Below are 19,328 nucleotides of genomic sequence, written 5' to 3'. Positions count from 1 at the left end.
GCTGGGTGGCAGGCCATTGTCCTCAGGCAGCAGTGCTGCTGGCAGCTGGGCTCAGATGGAAGAGAGGACCGACATGCTGCCGTTAGGTCTGCGGTGGAGCCCTACCATTCGTTCAAAAGGAAACAAAAGAACGTATCACTACACACAACAATGCAAGAGGATGAAGAGATGAAAGATAATAAAACGATAAAGAACACACAAATAAGTAAAACCAACACGTTAAAAACAGGGTTCAAATGATGCAAGCGCATACTGATTCGGCTTATTGCTTCAGTTCAGACACAATTAAACACATTGGTAATAAATGAGCTTCTCTTGCACACATAAACATCTATCACCTGTCATGCTTATTCCCCACAGTCTATTCCCCTGACCCCCCGGACTTCTTTCTATCCACTCACTGTGTAATATCTGTATACTGTGCAATATCCATTAATGTGCAATAACCCATACTTCCTTGAACTGTGCACCTTACCCCTCCCCTCTTATATATATATTTTTTCCCTTTTTTTATAATTCTCTTTTCATATTTTTGTATAGTTTTCTTCTTTTATTTTATTCTATTCTGTGTTGTATATATTTACATACGTTTGCACTGAAGGAGTTGCTTTTCATCTCGTTGTACATGTAAAAAAGATGTATAATGACAATAAAAGACATTCTATTCTATTCTATTCTATTCTATTCTATTCTATTCTATTCTATTCTATTCTTCCAGAGATCCAAAGACAAAGGGATGCCTGCATACTTCCAACCCACTGGTGATGAAAAAATATGCTTATCTATCCTTTATTTCCCTTTCTTATCAAAAAAAAAAAAGAACATTAAAGTGCATATTTTGCACATATGAAGAGCTCCAGAGTACAATTTTTTAACCTGGCCTTTGTGAACCAATCATCTCACAAGCCACCTGTGTGTCTGCCTTAGTCTGTGGCGCCATCAAGTGTCCAGAAAAAAGAGTACATAAGTAGAGCTCAAATAATTAGCTGTTTTTATCCTCTGGTGTTAAACTAAGACTTGGGTGCTGAAAAATAAATACGTGGTATTTGTGTTTGAATATGGGGCAGCTGTCATGACAAAGAAGACATGAATACTTCCACTTGCAGACAGATTCTGGATAAATGATGCAGATATCACTGTGTGCTTGTGCTGGGGTTTTTTGAGTTTTCTTTTTTGTTTGCATTATGTTGGGCTTTTTGTCCGTCTTTGCATTGGTTTGCATTTTGAGTCTACTTGTGTATATTTTGTGTCTTTTTCTTGGAAGTTCAGTTCATCATAGTTGTCAAACAAATGTAGTGGAGTTAAAAGTACCTCATTTCCCTCTGTAGTGAATTTGCATCAGTTTGTTTAACATCACTAAGCACAGTGAAAATCAATCTTGGATTTCATTGTCATACTTTGCTCTCTCTTTCTCTCTCTCTTTCAATGCGTCAAACAAACGTAACTAAATTAAACCAAAGTAAACTATAGACTGTATCTACATGGAGATTTTTACACGATGCAATAAGACACTACGCATCAAAGCTGAAATCAAAACGGTATGAAACGCTATTCATGAAAAAAATCCTTGGGCACTGAACGCAGCTGCATGGTCACGTGACAAAGACAACGGACTTCACCTCAATGTGTGAGACAAAAAAAAAAATCGTGTTCACAGGCATTAATGATGAGAAGAGGAGAGAGCCCCAGCACTGTCATATGCTCATTATGTGGAGAGGCCTTCACTTTGCCTGGTAGGATATTTACATCCCCGTTTCTTACAGTTTAACGCTCTGTGTTTCATGATAAACGAAGTTAGCATCGGCTAAAGATGTCTGCTAGCTAGCGACAGCCAGTTAATATGACAAACAGGTGTGTGCAGGTTTTGGATGTGCAAAATTTATATAATAAGTCCATCGTTGAATGAATACAACTCTTTAGATAATTATTTACTTTTTTCAAGGTTTGTAGAGGCTGTGGATTCTTCTGGGTAAGCTAAGCTAACGCTAAATCTGAGCGCGCAAGGAAAATGCGGCGCCAAAGGGATTTAATGGCTGTGGAGCACAATGAGAATGGAGTGACTGCAGGAAAACATGCTGGGAGGGTTTTCCACACACTTATTTCATGTACCTGATCTATCTGTGTCTTATCTGGATATCTGAATTATCAGGATTATTTTCGTTTAGACTGGCATTCAGTGGCCAAAAAAAAAAATCATCTGTGCAGCTAAGCGGTTGTTTATTATCACAGACTGTATAAAACATGGACGTAGCACCCGTGACGTCACCCATTGGTTTCGGGGAGTCGGTTTTGTGACCAAACCATGGGCATTTGAGCTGCGCCATCTTGGATTTTAGTGGGAGTGTACTTGGCCATATTTGGCGGTTACTCTGCGGGTCAGCCGGCCGAGAACCCGGCCACTTAGCTCGGAGGAACCGAGCTAGCCTAAGGCTAATCAGCTAATCAGCTAGGCTAACAAGCTAAGCGGCAGCTACACGCAGCTACATCCACCACAGGACGGTCCCCGAGTCCGACCCGACTAGCTCGACCCCGTGTAATCGCGACACACAGCATACAACAGAGATCATAATGTTGCTGCTGTGTTTTAAACATGACTGTTTCAGATAGAGAGGTTTTAGGTGGAGCTGCAGGGTTTGGTGGAGTTGTGGGGGGAAATTTATTTCTAGCCTATTATTTACCTGCGAAACAATCATTATTTCATATTAACAAAATATATTAAAACGTTAAAAACATTATTGTTGTTGTCGTCGTTGTCATTATTAATAACAATAACCACAAAAATAATGACAATGATAATAATAATAATAATATATGCCCAGGGAGTAATTTAATGTAGAACCACCACTGCTGGCATTTACATTATTCTTTTCTTTTTTCTGGGTTTTTTTTTTGTTTGTTTTGTGTGTGTGTGTGTTGTTTTTTCTTTTCTTTTGCAGAGGATGAAGTTGACGGCAACTTCCCACGTGTGCTTTTATGTGGCCATGTCTACTGCACATTTTGTCTGCTGTCCATTCAGTGTGACAGTGTCATTAGATGTCCAGAGTGTGAGGTAAAAATGCCTGTGATCTTACTCTTGCAATGCTGTATTCAAATAAACTTACCTTGCCTAGAGAGTAGCGTCACTCAAGAAATGACCATAGCATGTATAATAGGTTCCCAATCAGTGGAATAATTTCATTCAGGGTAATTCCGTGTTTATCATAATTTGTAAGGAGGCACACAAAGCTTTATTGTGAATTCTGTTATGTTTTCTAATAATCTGTAACTTGATGATATTCATCATAAGTTAGGTGTCTTACTCATCCTTAAATCTGTAGATGAGAAAAATGGTCAAACATGGGAAGCGGCCTCTTGCTGTATTTCGTAGACTGTACATAAAATGCAAACTTTGTCCTTGCTGGCTACCATGGTTGGAAACCAGCCACCCATTTGCTTAATTTTGCCAGGTAAATTAATGGCTGTAGTGGCAGTAGAATTTGTGATTTGGTTTAAGGCTGAAAATATGAAAGTAGAAGGATGACAATTAAAACAAAAAAACAAACAAAGCTCCCTCTCTGCAGGTTGAGTCAACTCTTCCTGAAGGTGGCGTGTATAATCTGCAGAAAGACAGCAGAATTATTGACCTCATCTACACTGCTAAAATGAACAAGATGAAAAGGTAAAAAGCAGATGTGGTTGTTAAGCACCACACTAAACATGCAGTTTGCCAAATATTTTGAAGAACTGTTGCCTCCTCCTCGTGTAATCATATTGTGTGACAGATTTTTAAAAGAGAAAATGTCTTTGGTCGTTTCTTTGGTGTCATCGTCTCCTGAAGCCTCCATTGTCACAGATCAAAGAATCGCAGAAGGAACAAATTAGCATCATCCACAGTCATTAATGCCAGTACCAAGGACATGCAGCAGGTATGTTTGGGTGATCACAGGGGTTGCTGAATGAAAGTTGTCATGCCAGTCCTTTCCGTAAACGTTTACCTGTCTATATGAACACATGTCTGAGTGAAAAAGGTAAATTTCTTTGTGTGTGTCACTGGTGAGATTTTGCCTTATTGAACAACTTTTAGTACAGGGTTTTGTTCACAAAACTGACTGACTGTGCTATACTTTCACTGCTGACCAAGAAGAAGATTACGTGTACATGTGGATAATGCGTGTCTGGCATTAAATGTTGATAAAAGGTTGAAGAGTTCAGAGGGGTCTAATGAAATATTAAAAGCTGCTTACTGATGTGAAGAGGGATGTCTATTGAGTTACTTCTTTTGGAGATAAGTAGACATGTCCAGCTGGGAAGCCACCCCTGGGGCAGACGTAGTACAGCCCTGAAAGATTTATGGCTCCTCTTGGCTCTCCTGGGAAAGTCTTTGATTCCTTAGACGTTCCCTGGGATACTCTTCGTGAGATAAAATCCATGGCTGACTAAACTGTGTTGGTGTTGCAGAAATTCTTGTTAGAATTCAGACTGTTACTAAAAAATTATACTTTGAGCACCTGTATTGCCACACTGTGCCATAAATTTGCCATCTGTCCTAAACTAACCTCACAATAAGTGATTTTTTTTTTTTTGTGACTTGGTGGCATGGAAAAAGCATCATAAAAAACAGCATTCACCTTTTAAGATTCGTACATCTAGTAAATCAGGAGCAACAGTAGAATTCATTTAGAGCTGTGTTTTGTGGCTGAATGTTTTATTCAGCCAGCTGATGTTGAGAAGATTGAGAAGGCGGTGGATGAGGCATTGGCCTATGCTGCAGAAAATCTTGCCCAGCTGGATCACATCCATGAGGTGAATGCTGCACTACATCCATAAACTTTCACATAACGTGAGGTGGAAAAATCATAAGGAAAATGGTAAAAGTGAGTGTTCCGTGTCTGTGTTTCATTTGTGCAGACTCTGACAAATGGTCTGAAAGAGCAGGTGAAGAGAGATGAAGCTCGGCTGGAGATGGAGATCAAGCAAGCTGCAGACAAGGCTTTACATGCTATCCAAAAGTGGTATGTGTATAAATATGTCAAAATATACTTAAATAGTAAAGGCTGTATAATGAAATTAAATTATTTTCTCTTTAGGAAAAATTCCCCATGTGTTGACATGAAAACAGACTGCACGACATGTATCTTAATGCCTGTAATTTCCTTGTCAACAGGAGGGATGTGCAGTTGAATCAGTTGACAAAACTGGAGGCACAGTTCTCCACCAGCCAAGCGGAAGTGTGTCGTGTCCAGGAGAGGATGAGGGCCCTGGAGGTTGCCATGCAGATGGCCAGTGAGGTACGCCGCTTTCCCTTCCTGGAGCAGTACTGCGCCCTGGATGAGGTATGAAATGTTATGCTTACATCCAAAAAGATACTTCCAGATTGAAAGCACACACTGCACACTCAGATACTATAAAACTAGCACCAAGAAAATGCTGTGAAACTCTGTGTGTGTGGGTGATAGGTTCTGGAGACGTTGCAGGCTCCTGTGGATAAAAAGTCCTTCGATGTGAAATGCATTACTATGGGCTCTGGAATGAGGTTTGTCACCTGGTGCAATGTTGTATGTTAAACCTTATCCTCTATTAGTGTTATTTCAACACTGCAGTAGTGTTTGCATGACAAACATTTTTGTGACAACCTTTTGACTCACTTTCTATTTATTTTGAATTTGAATATGTGTGTGTGTGTGTGTGTGTGTGTATACATATATTTGTTTGTGTTCTAGTTGTGTTTTCCAGTCAGAAGTTCTCAACCAGAGTCTGGCATTGTCTCTGAAGATGGAAGTCAGCAACCCAAAGCAGTGAGTCCCTAAACATCTTCGGGTATATTCCAGTTTGGGCCTGGGGATGATTTTTTAATATATATATTTTTTCATATTTGTTACTAGGGATGTACCGAAATGAAAATTCGTGGCCGAAACCGAAAATGAGGAAACCAAGGTCGAAAAGCCAAGGGACTACAACATAATAGTGTATCAAAACACAGATTGCCATAGCCCATATGTTAACCGTAGGCCTTTAACAACAAACGCACCAAGAGTTGCAGCGCTTTAAGTAAAGTTTTAAACTTCCTTGCCTTTTGAAAAACGTCCGCCACAGACGGATTGGGTGCTCGTGCTCGGAGGGATTTTCCTTTTCTGTGCTGCATTCCTCTCATATTCAGAATAGCGATCGAGATGTTTGGGTTTCAGGTGATAAACCCGACGTGGAGAAATTCTCTGCAGATGCACCCCCTCTTGAAATTTCGACATTACATGTTTTGCAAATCGCTATCCGTGTGTCTTTCTCAGATTTACTGAAATATGTCCACACCGCAGACATGTTGACCCTTCCAGACACGCTCGTACTGGCCACGGTTTTCGCTTGCGTCATCACAACATCCTGTTTCAGCCATGTTGTTTTTAGTGATATAATTCTTTTGACCGGAAACCAAAAATGCACTTTTGGGCCATTTTCGGCCGAAAATTTTAGGTGGCAGAATATTCGGTGCATCCCTATTTGTTACTATTAGATCGAATTATATGTTTAGTTAAAGTTCTACCAAAACCTTATTGATGAGTGGGAAAATACCCAATACAAGAAGTACTCTCTCATGTAATTGCTGCTTTGCAAATCTTGTAATTTTGCATCTGCTGCCGATAGTGTTTGTCAGGTTAATTCATGTCATTTTTTGAGAATATTATACAAAATATTTTCTGTAAATATTTTAAAATAAGTTCTTTCATATGGCTCTGTGTTCTGAAACAAAGTCTTCTTGCTGTTCTCGCTTAGCTTGTCGGAGTCTCCACCCAAATGCTACCAGCAGGGCATCTCCAACAGAAAGTCAGCCTGGCAACACGCAGAAGGCAGGAACAGTGTCTGTATCCCACCCAGTCACAACAAACCCCCCACCCCAAAAAAACAGGGCAGGGCTAACAGCCCTTCGTCGCAAGGCTCCTCTCCAAGGCCAAAACCTCGTCGCATGTCCAGTCTTTCTTGCCAGAACTCAGGCTCAGACACTGGAACTCCAGATGTAATTATTGAGGAAATTTTAGACAAAGGACATCAGGATGGTGTGTGTGGCTTTGTCATATGTGCATATGTTATCTCACTTACATAACTTCAGATGCAATCAGAACATTAAATTACTTAGGATGGACGCAGAAGAGAAGCTTTAATCTGTGAAATGCTTTGTATCTGTCCTGCAGCTATACCAGCCACTGGCCCTGAGCTGGCTTATGGCAAATGGAGAAGCCACAGGAGAACAAAAGATCAGTTTTTTGGCAGAAAGAGAACGGGTAGGAAGATACAACTATATAATCGTGTGGTTATATTCATATTATACTTACAGTATTTGTGCAAATACAAGACCCCATTCTTCTTCTTCTTTTTGTCTTTCGTTCAAGCTGGAAACCTTGCCAAATACTTCTCTCTAGCTTCCTCTCTCCCTTCTTCTCCTCTCCTTCCCTTTACAGCTCCTTCCTTCCATCCTTTTTCTCTCACCTGTAACCCATTTTTTTTTTTTGGCCGATTTTCTCATTCTTCTCTTTCTCTCTCTCTCTCTCTTCCTTAATTCCTAGACACCCCGTGGGTGGTTGTGACCCACATTGTGAATCCAAGTCACTTCTACATACACTATCTGGCGGAGAAGAGGGAACGTGAGATCCTGTCTAAGAAGATCAACCGCTTCTGCTCCAGAGATAGTTGCCACTTCACTGCTAGTGATACAGTGGAGACTGGTGTGTGTGTGTGTGTCCTCATGATGGAGAAATAAGTTTAAGCCAATGGCACATAAAGTTATTGTTATTGTTAAAGGCTATGTTTCTTCTATGTTAATAGATGTTGAGTAAATTAGACAAAACGTTTATTAGGTTTATTATTACTGCAAAGTTATGATGGCAGATAAATTAGCTGATGTAAGAGTTTGACTAATTGCTGCCAACTTCCTGTTTATTAAAAAAAAAAAACACTTTTATTGCTTAACAAAAATAATTTAATTTTCTTCTTCATAACAGGTTAACAGATAACATAGTTCCACTCCACAGAATATGATGAATACATCACACACTTCTCAATTCCATGTGATTCAGCCTTTGTTCATCTGCTCCTCTCAGGCTCCATGATCTTTGTGAAGTGGGAGGAGGGACTCTGGTGCCGGGCCAGTGTGGTCGAAGTCTCGCAGTGTGGCTGTGTGGAGGCTGTGAAAGCCTGCAAAGTCGCACAACTGGCCAGTATCCGAGTCTTCTTCCTTGACAATGGCCTCACCAAAAGTATCACCGTACAGAGGTACACACACAAACGGCCTGAGGAAATTAGGAAAATTCAGACAGGTGGCCTCACGTTACCTTTTGATATTATTCAAAAGTCAAATGTGAATCAGTGACTGCAAGCTGCCCAGTCTCTGAGGCAGTGAAGCAGCCCCAAACCATAACGTTCCCACCACTGTGCTTCACAGTAGATAAGAGGTTCTACTGCTGAAAAGCTGCTTTTTGTCTGTGCCAAACACATGTACTGTTACTTTTGCCAAACAACTCGTCTGTCCAGAGGACACCAGTTCTGGACAAATTGCAGCATACATGCTTTACTAAAACTTTGTGAATGCCTTGATTGCGAAGTGTTTTTCTCAGTTATGCAGCAGAATTCTGTGCAGTTATTCCAAGACAACCTTCACTCTTCTTTTGCATGTTTTCCAGTGAGGAGGGTACCACTGAGACTTCACTGAAGGTTGTCAACAACCACCTGAGGAAGATGAGTGAAGCAGTAAATGTGGAGCTGGTTCACTTTGCTCCTCAGGCCATCAGATGTTCCCTCAAAGACCTGGTCCCATATGACCTGGTGAGACCACTATATGTGGACTCATTGTATGTTTCACCAGATTATTTACATTTATGTCCTTCTCCGATGAGGGACATGAGAGAAAATCTATAATATGGTGGCCCTCAAGGTTCAAACACAACAACAGTTCAGGAAACATTAACAAAAGAACACAACATGTATATTGTTCATGATGTATGAAAATATAACTACTTAAACGGAAAACACAATCTGTAAGAAAACAAATCAACAGACTTGCCCAAGTACAAGTTTACTATTGTTATTTACTACTTTGTGCCATTTGGCGGGGAAGAATTTGTGGTGATGAGCAGAGAGGCTGTGTCCTCCCCTGTGGATTAACATAGACTACACGGTATGCTGAATTTTTCTTCTTGGGAGAAAGACATGACGCGATTTCCCAGAGACCGCTGTAGCTCCCCAACACTTTACAATAAGAAGTTCAAATCTATGCCAGTTAATGAGCTACTCAGCTTAATTATGAGGAGACTGATTTTTCTTGTAAACACAATAACTCAAGAGCAGTACTCACACATGTGCCCCGTGGAGATGATCTGATTGTTCCCAATCTGATTAGATTGAATTAAATTATTGTTTTAAACATATTTCTGACGGCAAACTACTGGAACTGTGAGAACACATGTTCTGGTGTCATGGAAATCATAGTGGGACATAAAGCAATGCAAGTGCCTCTCTAGTTAAATGTAATGTTATGTTTTATTGCTGTTAAATTGTGCTTTTCATTGCAAACAGCAGCACTAGTTGGTGTGTTTACTCTCTCTGTGTGTGCGTGTGTGTTCAGACTAAAGGCTGGAGTGAAGAGGCACAGGCTGAGTTCTCCAGCGTGGTCGGTTCCGCAGCGGTGAAGATGAGACCTTTGGGTCAGGACAGAGACTCTTTGTTGGTGGACCTGAAGAAAGCGCCCATGGACCAATCCAGCGATGTGTCCATATCTGTCAGAGAGTACCTTGTTTTCATTGAAGTGGCCAGGTACACATGTCCAAGTTGCTGGAAATAATACGTACTTTGATGTAATTACACGATCAGTAGTCAAGCTGAATTAAATAGTATCAGAATTAAATGCAGAGCCGTATAATGCTGAAGTGACCTAACTTTGACTGTGCTCTTTAAAAATTGCTGATAGGTTTTATTCTCCAGTGACTTTGGACATGAGGCCCCTGCTGTACTACCCTCCTGTCTTTCCCAAGATCAACACAGTGCTCAATGCTGTGGTGTCCCACATCAACAACCCTGCCGATTTCTACATCCAGCTGGTACTAAATGTGCCCATAGATAAACACACATGCACTATATATAATATCCTTAAAGAGGCTCAGTTGTCAGGTGTATTTAAAATTAACAAGAGACTTGTGGGCTTATAGAAATTATAAGGTTCAGTATTTTAAAGAGATCCCAGAAAGAACTTGTCATTAAAACAAGACACAACTTTCCCTTTTTTTGTCACTGCTTGTTTTTTTCTGTTCTTATTTTTTTTTCATCTCCCAATCTTTTCATTTGTCTGTGCCCCCCCTTGTTCCCTCCCCCTACCTTTCCTGTCCCCGACCAGGTGGACAACATGGAGTTCTTGTTACTCTCAGCTAAGCTCCAGGATCATTACAGTGAGACAACAGTGGCTGGACAAGATGACCTCAACATCTACTGCCCTGTGATAGGACAGGCCTGTGTTGCCCGCTATGACAATAAGCTGTGGTACAGAGCTGAGATCATAGGTGAGAGTCTGTGCGTGCGTATATGTGCATGTATAGCATTAAGTGTGAGCAGTGAGTCCTTCTAATCATATTGTTGGTCACAGGAGAAACAGGCAGATGCAAAGATCTGTGTGTGTGTGTGTAGGTCACCCAGGGGGTAGAAAAGTGGAGGTGCGGTATGTGGACTTTGGCAATAAGAAAATCTTGTCAGTCAGTGACTTGAGGAAGATCAAGGATGAGTTCTTTGCTCTTCCTACAATGGTGAGAAGACAGTATTGATTGATCAACTGATATTAGTTTTGTACTCCTATGATTAAAAACAATATCATACGTTGCATATCATAAGCATCTGCCATAATTTGGAATAATAGCACACTTAGACTGTCTTGACTAAAATCCCCCCAAAAAGTACTATTTCCTGAACACAGCTTTTAGGCTACATTTTTACATTTACACCCACACATAATATGCACGTTTTATTTAAAAAGCCCGGGGTTAAGTCAACAGGAGGTTTCCCTTCTGCTGTACAGGCAGTCCACTGCTGTTTGTCAGATGTGATTCCTCTGGATGGAGGGACCTGGAGTGAGGCCTGCACCAAGAGATTGATCAGCCTGGTGCATCAGAAACTGGTCACGATTGTAGCTACAGGTACTGAGTGTGCGGGAGTGTGGGGGGAAAAAAAAAAAATATATATATATATATATATATATATATATATATATATGGTTTTTTTTTTAAGAAACAACAGCTTAATAAACAGTTTTATTTTCTTTCCCTGTGCCCCTCCAGAAAAAGTCCCTAAGACTGAGCCTCAGCCAGTCAAACTATTTGAAAACAGCCTGAACGGATCAACAGCCAACATTGCTGAGCTGCTGGTCAAAGAGGAGCTGGCCAGCTTCAAAGAGGGGTGAGTCTTATCTGGAGTTTTCTTCCACAACTTGTTTCTAAGAGTTAATGAGAAAAAGGCCACCATGACTTGTCTAAGAATTTAAATTGATATTTCTACACCAAGAAATACATTGTATGTCCATTTCACTTCTTTTTCATCTTGCACCGCCCCTTCTGGCTCCTCCAGTTCCTCCATAGGACTTAATGCCAGGCCCCCTGGTGATGACTCCACCATATGGGACCCTCCACTTGAGCTCGGTTCGGCAATGGAGGACGTCGATAATTCGGATCAAAAGATCCCCGGTGAGCAGGACGAGGAGCTGCTGGAGTTTCAACCTCAGCTGAGGCTCCCTGTCCAACTCAAAGACCTAAAAGTGAGAGTCAGCCACGTCAGCTCACCGAGCAGCTTCTACGTCCAGCTCACCCAGTACGAACCAATGCTCAAAAGGTCAGCAGTTAAAAAGCAACGTCATGATTTTGAAAATCCTTTAAATAAAACAGATATTGGTTTATTTTCTACTTGTCAAGGGCCAGATTTGTTCAGAATACCTATTTGAAGAATACCCAGTATTAACTATGAATACTACTTTCAGAAACACCGTCCCTCACACTATTCATTTTCTGTCAATCTGCTAATCTACAATTCTGACTGTTGATAAGTTACTTTAACCACTTCATTAAGCAAAAATTCCAAACTCTTGATGGTTTGAGCTTCTGAATATTTGCCAATTTGCAAAGAAGCATTACTTTATGTGACAAATGTGCCAACACCATATTGTACGTACAATGCAATGAAACGATGGCTGGGTCATTTGAACAGTGAACATCGCTACAGTAGTTCTAACTATTGTAAGCAGCTGTATAAAGCCATGTGAAGCAACCAAAGAAAGGTCCTGCTGGCCCTTTAATGTTGCAAGCTGATAGTGTTTGTTCGTTCTGTGAATATATGTTCCCGGGTTGTTGTTTTTTTTTTTTTCAGGATATGCGAGCTGGTAAAGCAGGAGTGTGGGCTTACGGAGCCCCAGGATGTGGTGTGGAAGGCAGACATGTACTGTGCTGCTCACATTAACGGGGTTTGGGAGAGAGGACTGATCTGCTCTGATGTCACATCCAGCAGCATTGCAGAGGTATAAAAGCTGTTGCTTTTGCATGTAGAGCTTGTTTTCTGTTGTCTTTTTTTTTTTTTGTGTGTGTCCTTGTTTAATTAGAAGATGCTGGATTTTGAATACATTTCCCAAACTGTAGCCTGAATGACTGGATAATTTACAGATATGTACACATCACACTGTAGAGGACATTTATTTAAACTGTTTACTGTATGTTATTATGAATTAATAATAGTGATAATAGTGACTCTGTCTCCCGGTGTCTCTGCTGGTTGGTACAAGGTGATGCGCTGTGATCATGGCAACACGGTGAAGCTCCACACCAGCCACCTGCGACCTCTTCCATCCTCTTTGATGGGCTGTTTTGCACTGGAGTGCACTCTCACTGACATTAGGTGGCACACACAAACCCTGCCTCTCTCTGACAGCTGCTGTACAAATGTAGTATTTTGTTTTGGGTGATTGTTCACTTTTTCACACCCGGACGTCCTCTTCACTGTCCTCATTGTCTTTCAGGCCAGCAGGAGGCCGATCCACCTGGACAGCAACAGCCTGCGACTTCATCTCCTTCTACCTGACGGGAGCCTCAGCTGTTATGACCATCAAGGTCTTCCTCTCCTTTTTGCTCTTTGTGCAACTGTTTCTTTTTCTTCTTTTTATTTTGCTCAAAACATTTTCTTTTTCTATATACAGTAGTTCATAAAGATGATCATTTCTTCACAACACTGGCTCCAGAGTTTCTTCACCCATTTTACTCTTTGCTGTCCAGTACTCGCCTCATTTCTTTGTTTCTGTGGTGACCTAGTTTCAGTGTATGTCTGTCTCACATCGTCTCGCTTGTTGTCCAGGAGTTGACAGATGAGCGTCCAGTACCTGTCACTCTGTTCTGCTCCAACAAGATGGGACAGTTGATCAGCATTGCAGACTTTCTAACCAGCGAGGGCCTCGCCCTGAGGGAAAGAAAACCAAGGTCTGTGTGTGAACATGTGCCATATGTATGAAAAAGTGTGTGTGTGTGTGTGTGTGTGTGTGTGTGTGACTGTTGTGTTTACAGGTCTTTAATAACATGAGCATCCTTTCTCTTTTCCATACACATAACTGTGCCAAGGTTTTAGGCACTAAAAGGAGAGTCAGGACTCTTTCAGAAGCTCTGAATACATTGCAAAATACAACATCTAAGTTATTTAAAGTTATATTTACTTTTGACTGTCATTATCTTCAGTTGGACTAGTTTTGTTAACTGCTTCTGCGGTCACAAGGGTCTGATGTCTATGAGATTTTAGAACTATATTTTTAATATCCGGTACTTCAGTGGCTGATATTCAGTTTTTAATTTGAAGCAAATGTCTGTCTGATGTTAGTGGGTCTCTGTTTGTGTGTGTGTTTCTGTTCTTGCAGACATACTGTCATTCAGACACCCAAAGACACTGATGCACCGTCTCCAGTGAGCGAAACACAAACTCATTGCTCTGATGGCAAGAATAAAAATACTCCTCATCATTCAGAGACTTCCCTCAGTCCTTTTCCCTCCCAGTCTTCCCTCGTCTCCACTCTCGCCTCTCCAAAACCAGCACCCCGCACCATTATGTCTGCTGAGAAGGTGATCTCACACACACACACACACTCACTCTGTGGTAGAGAAACACATCTACTATATATATAAATAGTAAAATAGGGAAAAGTATATGTGAATAAATGATACATATAACAAGTTAACTCCCCAAGCCATTATTATCCATAGTTCTGGTTCTATTCTCTGTGTGTGAACAGGTGAAGACTCCGTTGTACCATCCACCGGAGCTGCCATGCCTCGGTCACATCCAGATAAATGTATCTGCCATCGGAGACGACGGTCTCATTTACACCAGAACACAGAACGCAGGTGCAGGAGTTCATCATCGCTTTGCAAATCCTGAGATTAACGTGTTTTTTTTCTAACATACTACATACATGATCTTTTATTATAGAAACAGAAACTTGATGTAATCCTCGTAGTGCTTGCACTGTACATAGCAGTTGTATACATTGAATGGAAAACTGAGGAAAATAGAAACCGAACTCTGTCAAACAAAACAAGTTTCAAATGAAACTTGGCTCCTTGAGGATTGAGCAGCAGACAGGTTTTGTCGTTGATGCAAGTTTTGCTTTAGTTGATTGAAATGAACCAAACAGGCCTGTATCTGCTTTAAAAAAGGCACAGAGCACTTTTATTGTCTTGACTGCTGTTTCTGGTGGTATAAATAAATGTTCTGTGTGTGTGTGTGTGTGTGTGTGTGTGTGTGTGTGTGTGTGTGTGTGTCTCAGAGTCTCAGCTGGGGCAGCTAAGGGAGAGGATTCAGCAGAGCATGAAGACACTGCCCAGACAGAAGCCCTACACCTGGAAATCGGTCCTGGGCTGTGCTGTTATTGGACCTGACATGTTGTGGTACCGGGGACAGCTGCTGGAGGTGCTGGGAGGACATGTTAAGGTCTGAAAAACACACACACACACACATAAAAAAAACACTTTCTGCTTGTAATATTCATGAACCACTGAAAATACCATTAACAACCATTCAATAAAGTTTATATTTGTTCTACCATCAAAGACAAAGACCTTACATAATTATATTGAAGTAATATTTAACTTTTAGAAGTAAACACACCAATCAACTTGAAATCCATAAACCTTGATGTTTATCATCATTAGTATGGCACAGCTAAGAGATGTTACAGAACACAGTATATGCTAAACTGCGTTTGCATGACTCAAATTAAAAACTTTGCATCTTTTCTGGTGATGTTCATGTGTATGTCCGTGTGTGTGTGTGTGTGTGTTACCAGGTACAATATGTGGACTACGGCCTGGTGGAGAACATCCCAGTGGTCCATGTGTACCCCATGCTGCTGTGTGACGATGTTCCTGCACTCTGTTTTCCCTGCCAGCTTCACGGCATCAACCCTGTAAGAGTCTCAGAGTGGAGATTAACTTTTCAAAGTTGCCTTCTTCAGCAAATGTGTGTAAACAGATGTTATAGTTGTCTTACATGTGGCTGATTACCTGATGTAAAGCCACACAGCAGAAGAAGATTGTTCTCATTTTAAACATTTTATTGAACGAGGCTGCTGATCTTCCTTGATTCATTCTAAACCCCTTCAGCACGTTCACCTCATCTTTTCTTCCTTTCTTCGTTTCTCTCTCTTCCTCTTCAGGTCGGCGGTAGGTGGCAGCAGGATGCCATAGCCTTGCTGAAGGAGATGTTGGTGAACCGCTGTGTGGACATGCAAATCATGGTAAAGTTACACTCGCTACCTTGTTAAACTGCCACACCTGAGCAAAAGTACTGTGAACTGTATACATTCACACAGGTATTAATGTCTCACACAATAACTGCTGTAAACCTGGGTAGGAGCTTTCAGCTGACCCGAGGGAACCCCTCACAGTTGAGCTCTTTCTGGGCGGGATGAGCCTCAGCAGGATCCTGTGTCACCACGAACACGCCACCATGGATCAGACTGTCTCAGCACAGAAGGTTTGTGTGTGTTTGTGTTTATTTCTGTTGGTTTTTTTTTTTCTGTTTCCTAAGACAGATCAGTGCTGCCACAGAAACATCTGTGTTTCTCTGCAGGGACACTCAGTGACGTCTCATGGCCCCTTCCTGGATGACTGGGACATCAACACTGAGGTATTGCACTTAGAAAGAAGACTGGAGAATTTATTTTAACAGCCACAACTTACTCAAACTAGTGAAACATATTTATAGCTGTAATTTAAAACTGAATCTCAACATCCATCCCAAAGTGGTGATGCACATCATCCCACTTCATTGTATCAGAATGAAATGATTTGGTTGAAAATGTAGTAGTAGTTGTTCACACAGAGAAAAAAATAAAGCAAAACTTTAGAGTTAAACAAAAATACTACATTTGCAGCATCAACACTGAGCCAGGTAAGTCCCCGTAATGTGAAAGAGGACATCCACAATGCTCAGGCAATTATGGATGTTGTGGGAATTTTCCCATTCAACAACAATTAAACCTGTGGTGTTTTGTCTTTTTGTATCCTCTGTGTAACTTTGTCATTTCATTAAGTTCATTATAAAGTGTGTGACTAGGTGATCCCACACACAAGATGGTTTTTTTTGTCTCGTCTCTGCCTGCTTATTATTCATAACACTGAACAACATGCAGTCTAAAAATATTAATGATACTTTGAATCAGTTATTTGTCAGTGACTGGATTTTGGTTTTCACAGTTGAACATAAACTGAAGCAGAACTAAAATACAGTAATCATCATCATCATGGTCTGGACCAAGTGAATCAAACTCCAGGCAAGTGTCGCCACCTGAAACATGTAAAGCTTTAGGCTGATCCAGATGCTGTGTTTCCAGGGTCTGAGGGGCCCGGAGGAGCCAATGCTGGGGCCCTTTATCTACCCAGATGTTCCACAGGAGGGAAAGCAATTTCAAGTCAGGGTCAAGCACCTGCGGACCCCCAATGAGGTGACTGCTCTCCACAGAGGCAACTTTTTAAAAATAATGTGATATACGTGCATCACATTAACTAACTAAACTAATCAGGTAAGAGCTGATGACAGGTCATAATCAGATCAGCCCTACAGCTGCAGCTGACAAATATTCATATTTCATTTTTGTTGTTTTCAGTAGTTGGTCATTAACTCTTAATAAGTGAAGCTGAACTGATGTTGAAATTGATAATAAGTTGATATGAGATTAATTTTTGTGCGTCTCTCTGTCCTGCAGCTGTTCTTGTGGCCTTTGGAGGGAACAGCAGAAGTGGAGGTGGACGGAGAGAGGCTGGGCGATGTTCTGACCAGAATCAACGCAAACATCAACAGTCTGCCGCGACTCACCAGCTTCCCTCCAGGTTCTGTGTAGCTGCTGGACGACAGCAGATTATTGATGCATCACACGTGTTTCTCTGCACAAATGTGAGCTGAGTGAGTTAGACAGACCTGACTTTCTGCCTGTGGTTCCCAGGTGGTGCGTGTCTGGCAGAATACAGTGATGGGAAGTACTACCGGGCCAAGCTGTTGGAGATCGCCAGCATGGATCCCGTCACGACCCTGGTCCAACATGTCGACTTTGGCTCTGACGACATTCTGCCCGTCAGCAAGTATGAGCTTCAGACACTACAGCAGCACAGCTTTATTCAAATAAGTGACTGGAGCTGAACTACTTTCATCAGCACTGAACTAAGAAAAAAGTGGGATCCTTTCCATTTTGCTAACTCCTCACTCCTCTGTCCTGTCGATCTTGGAGGAGACAAGGAGCTCAGGGCGAGGAACGACAGGTGTGTCCTTTGCAGAAGGTTTTTCACCCCGAACATGGGGAAGAGACACAACTGAGGGAAGTGAGGACCCATGTTAGCAAAGAGAAAGGCGCTCTGAGACTCTACAGCTGTGTTAGCAGCTCTGTCAGGCTATACTTAGGCACAGCAGTACAGGTAAATGCTAACATGCTCACTGTGACAATGCTGATGCCAAGTCAGGAAGCTAGAGTTAGAGGATTACCAAAGTCAGTGAACTGAATGTGTGTGCGAAACTTTGTGCCAGTCCGTCGAGTAGATGTGGTGATACTCCACAAAATGCCTGGCCAGCTGGCGATGAAAAAGGTAGAGAAGAAGTCAGGGAATTTCCAAAATAATTAGGATTTATCCACTGCCAACCACAAGAATGAAACCGCTGTTGGGATATTATAGTCTGAACCAAAACGGTGGACCAAGAGAACACCTGACATGGCTGTCCCTAGAACCAGAAAACTTTAACTGCACAGAAATAAGATATTAAAAAACAGTGGTGATGTGCAGATAACACGATCCACAGGTCAGTACACACATTTTTAAGTGACTTCTGATAAAAGGTAATTAGGTATTGGTGTTCCCATGAATATAAGGAGAGCTTTTGCTTGTTTTTTTCACTAACTAAAGTCTGTTGAATGTGGCTGATCTGTAGCTGATATATCGCTCTGATGCTTCTTCTTCCTGTCAGGCTGCGCCAGATGCCGGCTGAGCTGCTCAGGTTTCCGTTGCAGGCACTTAAGGTCAAAGTCGCTGGCTTCAAGGCCCCAGGTGTCAACAGTCAGGAAGATGTGCTGCCCTACAGCCCTGGGTGGAGTGTGAAGGCTGCAATGGACATGATCGACCTGTTACACAGCAGCATCACAGCCTTGGTTGTGGTAAGAAATACACAACCTGACTGAGCCATCACTGATTTCCATGTGGATTGGGCCCCACCCCTTAACTTCTGAGTCTACAGCACACCACCACAAGTCAACAGCATGTTGGGTGTGAAAAATAGTACATTAAAAGTAGTCAGAGCATCTAAGTCCTCACATTTCTATTGCTGACACCAAGTTTATTGTCTAACCTTTGGTCAGAGCATGAGACATGATTTGTTTTTCAGTATCCCGATGCATTCGTGCATCCTTATTGTTGTCTATTCAGGCCTGGGAACCAGAGCTCACAGTGCAGCTGTACAACAAGGATGGAGAGCTGGTGCATCTGCCTCTGGTGAGAAGCGGACTGGCTGAGCTCGAGTGAAGCAGAGCGGAGACGAACTGTTCGTCCCGAAGGTTCGTGTGAGTTTTCAGCTTAACTTCAAATATGAAAAACACATTTAATAGTTGTAATCTTCGAGCTCAGGTGTTTGTAAGCTTTTATGTTATTGTAGCATGAGTCTGACTGTAAAGGTCAAAGTTTTATAGGTCACATTACTGTAATGTTGTGTAGGGAAAAAAAAAGATTGTTGAATTCAGAAAGCAGCCTGACCACATCTTCATCGGACTATAAAGCAGTGCTGAAAAAAAAACATTTAAAAGAAAACTTACCTGCAAAACTTAA

At 41.6% G+C, this 19,328-nt stretch overlaps 1 protein-coding gene across 1 annotated transcript; it reads left to right on the top strand.

Annotated features, from left to right (window-relative positions):
• Positions 1 to 1,666: 1,666 nt before the first annotated feature.
• rnf17 (ring finger protein 17) lies at positions 1,667 to 19,028 on the top strand. Its single transcript, XM_041057604.1, has 37 exons — positions 1,667 to 1,733; positions 2,937 to 3,049; positions 3,561 to 3,658; positions 3,833 to 3,905; positions 4,693 to 4,782; positions 4,888 to 4,991; positions 5,144 to 5,312; positions 5,436 to 5,534; positions 5,713 to 5,774; positions 6,745 to 7,025; positions 7,161 to 7,250; positions 7,533 to 7,691; positions 8,067 to 8,238; positions 8,646 to 8,787; positions 9,587 to 9,774; positions 9,929 to 10,058; positions 10,352 to 10,520; positions 10,639 to 10,754; positions 11,024 to 11,141; positions 11,283 to 11,400; positions 11,593 to 11,829; positions 12,361 to 12,508; positions 12,770 to 12,882; positions 13,004 to 13,094; positions 13,336 to 13,466; positions 14,048 to 14,087; positions 14,258 to 14,369; positions 14,792 to 14,955; positions 15,311 to 15,430; positions 15,680 to 15,760; positions 15,877 to 15,999; positions 16,096 to 16,152; positions 16,859 to 16,969; positions 17,231 to 17,354; positions 17,468 to 17,603; positions 18,478 to 18,664; positions 18,933 to 19,028. The coding sequence occupies exons 1-37, from the start codon at positions 1,667 to 1,669 to the stop codon at positions 19,026 to 19,028; spliced, it is 4,629 nt and encodes a 1,542-aa protein (XP_040913538.1).
• Positions 19,029 to 19,328: the final 300 nt, after the last annotated feature.

Source organism: Toxotes jaculatrix, chromosome 15 (genome assembly GCF_017976425.1).
Source record: "Toxotes jaculatrix isolate fToxJac2 chromosome 15, fToxJac2.pri, whole genome shotgun sequence".
In the NCBI taxonomy this organism is placed as follows: Eukaryota; Metazoa; Chordata; class Actinopteri; family Toxotidae; genus Toxotes; species Toxotes jaculatrix.
This window is presented reverse-complemented; position numbering and strand designations above follow the sequence as displayed.

Bases quoted from the DNA above. Each gene is read 5' to 3' on its own strand.
- rnf17 (XM_041057604.1), top strand. From the start codon at position 1,667: ATGAGAAGAGGAGAGAGCCCCAGCACTGTCATATGCTCATTATGTGGA. The intron at 4,783-4,887 runs GTGAATGCTGCA...TCATTTGTGCAG, and splicing joins AGCTGGATCACATCCATGAG to ACTCTGACAAATGGTCTGAA. The intron at 14,956-15,310 runs GTCTGAAAAACA...GTGTGTTACCAG, and splicing joins TGCTGGGAGGACATGTTAAG to GTACAATATGTGGACTACGG.